Here is a 12,270-nt window from a genome sequence, read left to right on the forward strand (position 1 = left end):
TTTCGATCTATTCCCGCCCCTGTCTGCCTGTTACAATAAATTTGTAAAAATCATTGGGCTCTGTGGATTCTGCAGCTTTTCTTCCCATTTTGTGAGGCGTCACTCCATTGCAGAGATATTCATTTCCTTTATTCTGGAGCACAATATGTGAAATCTCTACTTTGCAGATCAACTGTACATTTTTTTCAGAGTCTTCTCAGCCCTTCCTCCAAGAAGCTACCAATCACATCTTGGGTGCAATCAGTGTCTGGAAAAGGTGAAAGTGCTCATCCCCAGAGGAAGAGACGCCTGGATGTCAGCAAAGCAGAAATTTCACATAGTGGCCTCCAGAATAAACAAATGCGAGTATCTCTGCAGTAAAGCAATTCAGAATAATAAGCAAGTAGTGGCAGATTCAGAGGAGCACAGGGATATTTCAAAGATATTTATCTTAATTTTTGGAGCAAGTGAGAGGTTCTCTCTAATGGCCACTTGCAGGCCCTGCAGAAAACGTTTGGCAGCACTCGACAGTGGCCAATAAACCGCTAATCAAGCTGTGCTGTACAACTTTGCAACTGCTTATATCTGGTCACCGGAGGCACTAAAAACAGCTGATCGGTGGGGTTGAGGGGAATAGGCTCACCATGGATAGGTCATCAATGTTATTGTGGTGGAACAACCCACTAACCCTTCTTTTAAACCAGGCCACCAGCAAAGTCTCAAAATTGGTCTGAAATCCCCTCGTGAATTTCTAACATCTAAATTTTGATATACATTTCATAATCTGGTGCATCTAATATTCCTAAAAATCCTGCAATACTAGGAAGAGACTTACCTCTGCTGAGTGAGGACATTTACAGCTACCGGGTGATTTGCACAGTACGTCAAATATAAAGACTTAAACTGATTAAAAAGTGTTAAAAAACAGCCTCCGACTTTTTGATGATTTTCTGGCAACCTGTAACGAATAAAAAAATGAATATTAGCAGCTAAGCTGAGGACATTATGAATATGTCCTACACATTAATCATTTCATGGATGGAAGTTACTAAGAAAGAAGGAGGTAAGAATTGCACAAAAGAGGATTCCAGTTGAGCGATATCTGGTCGTAGCAGTACAAATAATTTATATAATGATATAAATATGAATTTAAAGCGCACCAACCACCAGGATTTTCCTATATAAACTAAAGCCAGTGCTAACCTGGCGCTATCATGCTGATTCTAAACATACCTTTGGGCGGGCTTTGCACACTACGACATCGCAGGTGCGATGTCGGTGGGGTCAAATTGAAAGTGACGCACATCCGGCATCACATGCGACATCGTAGTGTGTAAAGCCTAGATGATACGATTAACAAGCGCAAAATCGTCGTAATCATATCATCGGTGCAGCGTCGGCGTAATCCATAATTACGCTGACGCGACGGTCCGATGTTGTTCCTCGCTCCTGCGGCAGCACACATTGCTGTGTGTGAAGTCGCAGGAGCGAGGAACATCTCCTACCGGCGTCACCGCAGCTTCCATAGGATATGCGGAAGGAAGGAGGTGGGCGGGATGTTTACATCCTGCTCATCTCCGCCCCTCCGCCGCTATTGGCCGCCTGCCGTGTGACGTTGCTATGACGCCGCACGACCCGCCCCCTTAGGAAGGAGGCGGATCGCCGGCCAGAGCGACGGTCGCAGGGCAGGTGAGTGCATGTGAAGCAATAATTTTCGCTACGCCAACTATCACACGATATCGTACCTGTGACTGGGACTATCGCGTGCGACATCGCAGCATCGGCTTGCGATGTCGCAACGTGCAAAGCCCGCCTTAGTTGTGAGATCAGATGTATAGTTTCTGAAATACAGGCAAGTAAAGTTTGTGAAATGCACTGTTACTTGATTGATAGGTGCTGCAGAATATCTAATAGGTGGGTCGGGTTTTGCTAGTTATTCCCACCCCTGTCTTCTGCCTGTCCTTCCTACCCCTGTCTGTTATTACAGGAGGATGAAGGAGAGAGGAAAAACAGGGGGAGGAAGCACAGGCAGGCAGACAGGGGCGGGAATAATTAGCAAAACCCGACCCATCAATCAATCAATCAATCAATCAAATAACAGTGCATTTCACAAACTTTACTTACCTGTATTTCATAAAGTATACATCTGATCTCACAACTAAAGGTATGTATAGAATCAGCATGATAGCTCCAGTATAGCACTGGCTTTAGTTTACATAGGAAAATCCTGGTGGTTGGTCCTCTTTAATTAATTTCTGTGGAAACTCTAGATAGTAAGATAAATAGACAGATATTAGATCGACAGATAGTTATTAAGATAAATAGATATTAAGGTAGATATTAAGATAAATCGATATTAAAATAGATATTTGGATGGACGGATGGGTGGATGGATGGATGGATGGATGGATAGGTAGATAAATGTTGGAAACAACCCAAAATGTCGCCATTCCACATGGGCTATTAAAGTCCACTTTTTCCTAATTTTTTCAGGAATGCTGCCTGCTATTTTTATATTATCTACCTTTGGATATATGGTATTTTGGGGAGCCTTACACCCATGTCTAATTTTTTAATGTGCTATTCCAATTAGATAGATCGACAGACAGACAGACAGACAGACAGACAGACAGACAGACAGACAGACAGACAGACAGACAGACAGATTTATTTGTAGGCAGCTTTTTGGCCCAAGAGAGGCATTTATGATAGCAATAGTTAGCATCACAGAAAGGTGCACCTTGTTGTGGTTGATGAGCACATATTAAATTGGTCAACTTGTGAGGGAAATACCTTCATTTTATAAGTATATTCTATATAGCAGTTCTGAAGTTTCCATTTGCTATACCCCTGTTTGCATACATCTCGGTGCACACACTGTGCGGCCGCCGCACTCTGTGGTTTGTAGATTGTAGAGAGTTAAATTTCACCTGAAAATGTAACAGCAACATCTAGTGGAAAAATCTAGGAACTGTTTTGTAAAGATTTCAGAATGGGTTTATTTTCTTTTTCTGGACAACATCCAAAAATTACGGAGAGGCCAATTTTTTATTTTATGGACACATTTGAAGACCATGATAACTTATTAGGATTTTTAAGGTCAACAGCCCAGAAGGTATAAACACATATCAGAATTGATCGTGAATTGTTAAATGATAAATACAGTATTAATCATTTCTACATGCTCCTCCAGCTGCAAAAAAACATGAATACATCAAATTTTGTTACGAGGGGAAAATGTGCCCAATTTTTATAGACAGTCCAGGAAATTCTGGATGGTTACAGCCCAGTGTAGGAGAAACTGTGCAGATGTGGTTTTATTACAAATTGATCTTTGTTATTTTTTTATTTGATTGCTAATAACTGCACGGTTTTGCAAATAGACCTTTTACCCACAAAATCACAGTCATTACCATTAAATTTTAAAAACAGACTTATTGTGTGTAATGTACACGAGGAGTAACATGATTTCTGGCTATTAAATGATTGTATCCTGCATTTTTACTTAGTTGCTATTTTCAGTTCTTCAGTTCTCTCTGAGCTAGTGGGTGGAGGCTAGCTGCTATGTCTCCCTTACACAGTACACATTCATATAGTACAATAATGCTTAGAATTGAGAATTTAATAGGACCCATGTGATTTATATGGCTAAGGCTACTTTCACACATCAGTTTTTTTCCATCAGGCACAATCCGGAAAAAAACGAGTAAAATAGATTTGCATTGTGCCTGATGGCTTTGCGTTGCATCCGTTTTTTTCCGGATGCGGCAAAATTAATTAAAGCGGCGGCCAGAGGCAACGTATCTTGTAACGTTTTTTTGTCCGGCAAAAAAAACGCATCGCGCCGGATCCGGCGTGTTTTACAGTGGAAGCCTATGGACGCCGGACCCGGCGTAATGCGGCAAAAAACGGATGCGGCTGCCGGATCCATTTTTGTAAACTGAGCATGCTCCAAGGTTTTGAAAAAGCGGATCCAGCAAAAAAAAACAAAAAAACGGATGCAAGAACGGATGCAAAACGGATCCAACTGATCCATTTTTTTACGCATCCGGCATAACGGATCCGTTAAAAAACGGATACGGTGGATACGGTTTTTATATTTTTTGCCGGATCCGTTGGATCAGGAAAAAAAGGATTGTGCCTGAATGCAGAAAACTGATGTGTGAAAGTAGCCTTAGGCTAAGTTCACATTTCCGCTAAAATCTATCAGTCACAATCCGCTGCTCTTGTAAACAACGGAATCCGTTTAGCGGATTCCGCTGCTCCCATAGACTTGTATGAGCAGCGGATTGTGACTGATGATGCTGCGTTGCACCCTCCACCCGACTGATCAGTCGTGGAACGACTGACCGCCGGGCGGGGGGAACGCAGCATGTAACGTTTTTTGAGCAGCGAGATCCGTCGGATTTCGCTGCGCATGCTCTCTGGCTCCCTGCACACGTCACCAGCTTTGGTTGGTTACCCGATATTTACCCTGGTTACGGTGCAAGGAGCCAGCGCTAAGCGGTGTAGGCCCGTAACCAAGGTAAATATCGGGTAACCAAGGTAAACATCGGGTGCTTTGCTGTTACCCGATATTTAGGCTGGTTACGTGTGCAGGGAGGCCGACACTTCCCCGCTCGGCCTCGCCCCCTCCCGCACTCCGCACATGTATGTACACACACACACACACACCTGTCCCCAGCCATGCAGACAAGCACTGCCACTGACACCCTCGTCTGGCCCCGCCCCCCGCTCGGCTCCGCCCCCTCCCGCACTTTGCATGTGCACACACATACATACATACATACATACATGCACATACACACACTCACTCACACATACACTCACCTGTCCCCAGCCATGCAGACCGCAGCACTTCCACTGACATCCTCAGCGCCTGGCCCCGCCCCCCGCTCGGCTCCGCCCCCTCCCGCGTTGAGCATGTGTGTATACACACACACACACACACACACTCTCACTCACTCACTCACCTGTCCTGCAGTCCCTGCGGCACTGACGTCCTCAGTGCCACGGCCTCCCCCCCCTCCCCCCCCCCGAACTCCGCCCCCCGCACACAACGGAATCCGACAAAGAATTCTGTTCTTTGTCATCCGTTGTACAGCGTTGAACAGCGCATCAGTCACATGCGTCAAGCGACGCATGTGACTGATACAAAACAACGGAAATGTGAACTTAGCCTTAGGTATCAAAGTATGATTGCAGTCTGTCTTCTGTGACCCTACCAAATTTTAGCACATAGCAACTTTAGAAAGACTATAGAATATATTCCTTTTTTTTTTTCTTCCGTTAAGGCAGAAACCTTCTTTAACATTGTATTGTCCAGAGTAATGTCTGACTTTAGCTGCTGGGGAGCAGTCAATGATCGTTACATTAGTTACTTTGTATCCCAGAGTCTTACTTTGCACACTCTTCTAATGTCTGACATAGCGTTTGCTGAAATGTGCAGATTTCCTCAAAATTTCCTATTAATGACGTGACGTCTCCAGCACTTAACCTGCAGAAAAAAAAAAAAGAGGATAACAGATTAGGAAAAATGAATCAAAGCATGCAAGTACGGTATGTATTTTCTTTAATGGGGAGTATGGAGTAAGTGGGAACAAAAGTATCCTGCACTGAGACTTACCATGCACGATTCTTCTTTCCCCAACATCATATCAGAGTAAGATCGTTGCAAAAAGTTGCAAAAAATTGTTGGGTTACTCTAATTATTAGGCCTAAGCCACACGGCGAGAAAATCGGTGCAAGTGGAGTGCAATAAAACATCACATTCCACTCAGACCAATATTATCCTGTGTGTTAGCGCACATGAGAGATTATTTTCTCAGCCCTAATCGAACCGAGAAAACAATCGCAGCATGCTGTGACTGTAATGCGAGACTCTTTTCTCTCGCACCCATTCAAGTGAATGGGGCGAGAGAAAAATCGCACTGCACTCGTGGTACACTGGTGTACCACGGGTGCAGAGCGAGAATCGCAATAGCCAGCTACGGAGGAGAGAGGGAGAGAAATCCCGCCCTCCCTTAGTCAGTGCCGGCCCACCCATCTGCAGAGCCGACCCGCCCCTCCTCAGTGCCAGCACGCCCCCCACAGCTGAGGTCCGTTCGCACAGTCGGACCTCAGTAGCATGGATACTCGCATGACACTCGGCTCCTGCTGTGCTGCCAGCGCGAGCCGAGTGTCGTGCGAGCATCGCACTAGTGCCCCGTGTGGCCCCGTCCTAATATGGTGACATTGAGGGTAATCAACAGATAGGAAAAGGGGGCTTTTCAGTTATTTAAAAATAATGCTAAGGAACTGAAAGAAAACTACACAGAGCCATTATGTAAATCAATATTATTATAGATTTATTATTTTAACTTTTTTTTTTTTACAAGGATGATGAAATGTTCATCTCTAGCGACAAGAAAACCTGGCGGCAAGTCTTTATTTTTCCTGCAGAAAAGAAAAGGGCACCGTTCTTATAGAAAACAATGGGCTGAACTCGCCAGGGTAAGAGATATTCTGGGTAAAAGTCTAGAACAGGAACATTTCTCAAACTGTTAATGATCCTTAAAGAGGACCAACCACCAGGATTTTCCTATATAGAGTAAAGGCAGTGCTATACTGGCGCTATCAGGCTGATTCTATACATGCCTTTAGTTGTGAGATCGGATGTATACTTTCTGAAATATAGGCAAGTACAGTTTGTGAAATACACTGTTATTTGATTGATAGGTGCTACAGAATATCTAAAAGGTGGGTCGGGTTTTGCTAGTTATTCCCTCCCCTGTCTGCCTGCCTGTCCTTCCTCCCCCTGTAATAACAGAACCAGTGGGAGGAAGGACAGGCAGACAGATAGCGGTGGGAATAACTTGCAAAACCCCACCCACCTAATAGATGTTCTATTGTACTTATCAAATAACAGTGCATTACACAAACTTTACTTGCCTGTATTTCAGAAACTGTACATCTGATCTTACAACTAAAGGTATGTATAGAATCAGCATGATAGCGCCAGTATAGCACTGGCTTTAGTTTATATAGTAATGAAGCGCGCCCCTGAGACCATCAGGGTGCTACAAGGTTCTGCATCCCCATCAGGATGCAGGGCCTACCCCCTTAGGGACCGAGAACCCCAGTGCCAGTACCAACAAAAACCCAGGAAATCCCAGTTTTTCCCCAACAATCCCCCATACAATGGTACTTAGCTAGGGTGGGACCAATGGATGGCCACCTAGAGGTGGAGCCATTCCAGTCCACTAGTTGACCAGGTGGGAGGGGTAGACTGTGGAGAGTAGTCAGTGGAGAGTTGACAGTTGAAGTGTAAAGGTGTGACTGAGCAACATCCTGACTCGGGTTGACGGTGACCTAGTACCCAAGAGAAGTGGTTGCCGGTGGAGTACTCCCGAGACTACGCACCGACGGGGTACAGAACCCTAGGACAGGAAAGAGCTTCAAGCCAACCTGTTAACACCTGCACAGCAAAGGGGACCATCAGGGACCTTGCTGACACTAAAGAATCTGAAGATTCAGTAGCAAAGGGAGAACCGGGGACCGGACCAGAGATTTCAACCTCACAGGGTTCACACTACCGTCAGGCGGACAGAAGTGGACAAACCACAGACCGGGGACCCCCCAGTGTTCTATACCACGGGGACCCACTTACCAGAGACAGGTGCAGGGGAAGAAGGTACCAGAAAACCAGACTGGCACTGGGACGAAGGAGACCTGGAGGCGAAACCAGCCGGCCTCGGGCAACCAGTTAACATCCCAAGTGAGTAAACCAGTTGCACTGAATACCTGACTGGACGCCTTCTTCCGACGCCTACTGCATCATACACCCGCTGGGGCAATACTCTACTTCTGGAGGGACTACTATACTAGCTGCTAATACCATCAGCCCCAGTAGAGACATTCTGCAGCGGCGGCTTCCTACACTTAGCTGCAACACCGCAAGTGGCGTCACATGTGAACATTATCTTATTCTCCCAGGTAAATATCCCCATTACAAAAAGGGCCCAGGGCACGGAACCGGGTAAGGCCTAAGCCACACGGCATGGAAATCGGTGCGAGTGGAGTGCAACAAAAATAATCGCATTCCACTCGGACCAATATTAGCTTATGTGTCAGCATCCATGAGCGATTATTTTCTCAGCCCTAATCAGACCGAGAAAATAATCGCAGCATACTGCAACTGTAATGCGATCCTGTTTTCTCTAGCACCCATTCAAGTCTAAGGGGCGAGAGAAAAATCGCACTGCACTCGCAGTACACCGGTGTACCCAGATTGCAGGGCGAGAATGGCAATAGCCGGCAACAGAGGAGAGCGGGAGATAAATCCCTCCCTCCCCTCCGCAGCACCTGCCCGCCCCTCCTCAGCGCTGGCCTGCCCCTCCGCAGCACTGGCACGCCCCCCGCAGCTGAGGTCCGCTCGCATGATTGGACCTCAGTCACAGGGACATTCGCATGACACTTGGCTCTGCTGTACTGCCAGCGTGAGCCGGGTGTCATGTGAGGGAATCGCAGTAATCCCCGTGTGGCCCCAGCCTAACGACCACCATCGTGACATTCCCAAGACGTACACTGCCCGGAACCAAAATCCTCGTGGTTGGTCATTTTTAACAGAGTATCTTAAAGTGCATGTAAAAATAAGTAACTTTAAAATTTACCTCTTATTATAAATCCTCTTCAATCTCAAGAACAAGGAGATTTTGAATTCTATAGTTTACAGATCGTTGCCAAGATTTCTGCACTCTATCACAGGTGGACAAATTCCCAGGCAATGAGTGCACAATTCAGAGAAAGCTTCAGTGTCCCTCCGCTCCTTTACTGTAGCATAGACAGAGCTCTGACTGCTAGCAGCTTCAGAGAGCAGACAGTCGGGGCAGACTGTCCATCATCAGGAGTACGGCACATTCATGGAAGCAGGAAGGTAGACGAGCCATGCGCTCCTGAAGATAGGACGCTGAGACAACTCCTCTAAAGCAATGTATTTTCCAGTTCAAAATGGCTTCAAATTTACAGCAAAGAAAAAAAAAAACCTAATGACTTAATTCTGAAAATAAAGTCGTTTAGATGACAAAAATATTGATCTGATTAACTTACCAATGTAAAGAATTTGAGTTGATCACATCTGATTGTTTTGGTGCCAAGACAGGACAAGTACTCTAACGAGGGCTGGATGGAAATGGCAAATTATGACCTGACTATGGTCAATTTGATGAAACCCAAATTCTAGTTATGTTGGACGGTTTTAATCATCATAAAACACATGCAATAATATTACAATAATGTGCGGTATTGTGTAGAATCACACACATAATTTCTTTACTTTTGGGATCTCATGCAAGATTGAATAGCAAATATTGTATGAGACACACAATACGGAGAAAAGTATTGGACACCTGCACATCACACCTGCAGGAGCTTTCCATTCTTCATTCATACGGAATCATACCCAATTGTAGTTATAACAGCTTCCACTCTTCTGGGAGGTTTTCCGCAAGATTTTGGAGGTCTCTGTAGGAATTTTTGCCCTTTCATCCACCATAGCATTTGTGAGGGCAGACACTGATGTTGGAGGAGAGTGGCGGGCTCACAAAGATGTTGGATGGGGTTGAGGTCAGGACTTGGTGATACTGGTCTTATTCTTCTAAACAAAACTAATTCAACCTTGTCTTTGTAAACCTTGTTGTTTGAGCACTGGGGAACAGAAAAGGGCCTTCCCCAAACTGTTCCCATAAAGTTGTATGCAAAACAGTTGTCCAAAACTCAATATCGATTTCTCCATGTAAAATGTAGATTCATAACGTTGAGTAAACCTCTGTCAGTGCCATCTATTTCCAACCAAAAGAGATAAAACTATATATCACATCTGGAAAACAGGGGTTATGTTCTCCTCAACTCATTGAGTTATCTTCAGCTTTTCTACTCAATAATAGGCGACCTTGTTGGATCTCCGTAATATCACTAAGGCATCTTATTCATGCATCAGTCATTAATAATACTAAATATTCATCCCCTAGTAGAGATAGTCAAGACACCAAAACGCTGCCACAGAGGAGTATTAATACATTTAATCCACTAAGCACAGCACAAAATACAGTCAATAGTATGGTCATCCGGGGCCTTTTTCACAGTAATGTGAAGTCTGCAGGAGTTCAATGTAAATCTAAAGTTTTATTACTGTGCACCTTTACACCCAACGACACTATCCACATAGTAGAGATAGTCTTACTGTATATCACAAAAGTGAGTATACCCTTCACATATTTCTAAATATTTTATTCTCTCTTTTCGTGGGACATTGAAGATATGACACTTTGATACATTGTACAGTAGTCAGTGTACAGCTTGTATAACAGTGTACATTTGGTGTCCTCTACATAACTCAACAGAGCCATTAATGTCTAAACCATTGGCAACAAAAGTGAGTACACTCATTAAGGAAAATGGCCAGATTGTGCCCAAAGTGTCAATATTTGGTATGGCCACCATTTTTTTCAACCACTGCCTTATCACTCTTGGGCATGGAGTCCGCTACACAGCTTCACAGGAGCCGCTGGATCCTCTTGCATCCTTCATGATGACATCACGGAGCTGGTGGATGTTAGAGACCTTGCGCTCCTGCACCTTCTGTTTGAGGATGTCCCACAGATGCTTAATAGGGTTTAGGTCTGGAGACATGCTTGGCCAGTCCAGCAACTTCAGCCTCTGTTTCTTTAGCAAGGCATTGGTTGTCTTGGAGGTGTGTTTGGGGTCATTTATCATGTTAAAATACTGCCCTGCGGCCCAGTTTCCAAACGGAGGGAATCATGCTTTGTATCAGTATGTCCCAGTAAATGTTAGCATGCATGGTTCCCTCAATGGGCTGTAGCTCCCCACAGCCAGCAGCACTTATGTAGCCCCAAACCATGACACTCCCACCACCATGCTTGACTGTAAGCAGGACACACTTGTCTTTGTACTCCTTTCCTTGTTGCCGCCACACACACTTGACATCATCTGAACCAAATCAGTTTATCTTTTTCTCATCAGACCACTGGACATGCTTCCAGTAATCCATGTGCTTAGTCTGCTTGTCTTCAGCAAACTTTTTGCAGGCTTTCTTGTGCATCATCTTTGGAAGAGACTTCCTTGTGAGCCAACAGAAATGCAGATCAATGTAATGCAGTGTGCGGTGTATAGTCTGAGCACTGACATGCAGATCCCCCCCTGTAACTTCTGAAGAAAGAAATGCTGGCAGCACTCATATGTCTTTTTTGAAAAGACCACCTATGGATATGACACTGAGTACGTGCACTCAACTTCTTTGGTCGGCCATGGTGAGGCCTGTTCCGAGTGGAACCTATCTTGTTAAACTTCAGTATGGTCTTGGCCAACGCGCTGTAGCTCAGGTTCAGTGTGTTGGCAATTTTCTTATAGCCTCGGCCATCTTTATTTAGAGCAACAACTCTTTTATTTCCAGCTCCTCAGAGAATTCTTTGCCATGAGGAGCCATATTGATTTTCCAGTGACCAGTATGAGAGAGTGTGTGAGAGATAACATCAAATGTAATGCACTTGCTCCCCATTTCACAGCTGACACCTTATAACAGTAACGAGTCACATGATGCCAGGGAGGGAAAATGGCTACTTGGGCACAATTTTGTCATTTTCACTTAGGGGTGTACTCACTTTTGTTACCAGCAGTTTAGCCATTAATGGCTGTGTGTTGAGTTAGAGGACACCAAATTTACACTGTAATACAAGCTTGGCACTGACTAATGCACATTGTATCAAAGTGTCAGGTCTTTAGATGTTGTCCAATGAAAAGATATAAAATATTTACAAAAATGTGAGGGGTGTACTCACTTTTGTGATAAACTGTATATGTAAATTACACTTGGGGAAAAATATTATTCTTACTGAAGCAATTCATAAGACATTGCATGTAACATCAGACAGTAGTGATGGTTAGGATGATACCAGTCAGTTAGGCAATGCATCTATATATTTCCATTAAAATGTGGAGGACAGTAAAACCGGCCTCTATACTTACTTATCACATGTCTGAAGAGGCCTGAGGTAAGTGGCCAGCAGTAACTGAAGTTCTTTTGCGTAACTTCGTTCAGTTTCCAGAATATTCTGCAGGACCTTTAAGTGGAAATTGAGAATAATTTTCAGTTCAGATTTCTAGGAAACGTGCAGTATCAGCCTAGTGACTAGTATAGAGATTTTTGGGGGGGCAAAAATATTTTTAATTTATGCAGGTACATTCGTTTTCAAAATGCAAGAAGCGGATTTCTTTAAAAAACACATTGTCCCTTTC

General features: G+C 44.4%; 1 protein-coding gene across 3 annotated transcripts in view; it reads right to left on the bottom strand.

Annotated features, from left to right (window-relative positions):
- Positions 1-12,270, bottom strand: part of ARHGEF6 (Rac/Cdc42 guanine nucleotide exchange factor 6) — a 210,417-nt gene that overhangs the window by 126,243 nt on the left and 71,904 nt on the right. For all 3 annotated transcript variants that reach the window (XM_075323761.1, XM_075323760.1, XM_075323762.1), the window contains exons 7-9: positions 12,001-12,095; positions 5,381-5,476; positions 815-937 (exon numbers count right to left, since the gene is read on the bottom strand). In XM_075323761.1, coding sequence (XP_075179876.1) covers positions 815-937; positions 5,381-5,476; positions 12,001-12,095 — 314 coding nt within the window. The remainder of the gene's footprint in view (positions 1-814; positions 938-5,380; positions 5,477-12,000; positions 12,096-12,270) is intronic.

Source organism: Anomaloglossus baeobatrachus, chromosome 9, assembly GCF_048569485.1.
Source record: "Anomaloglossus baeobatrachus isolate aAnoBae1 chromosome 9, aAnoBae1.hap1, whole genome shotgun sequence".
NCBI lineage: Eukaryota > Metazoa > Chordata > Amphibia > Anura > Aromobatidae > Anomaloglossus > Anomaloglossus baeobatrachus.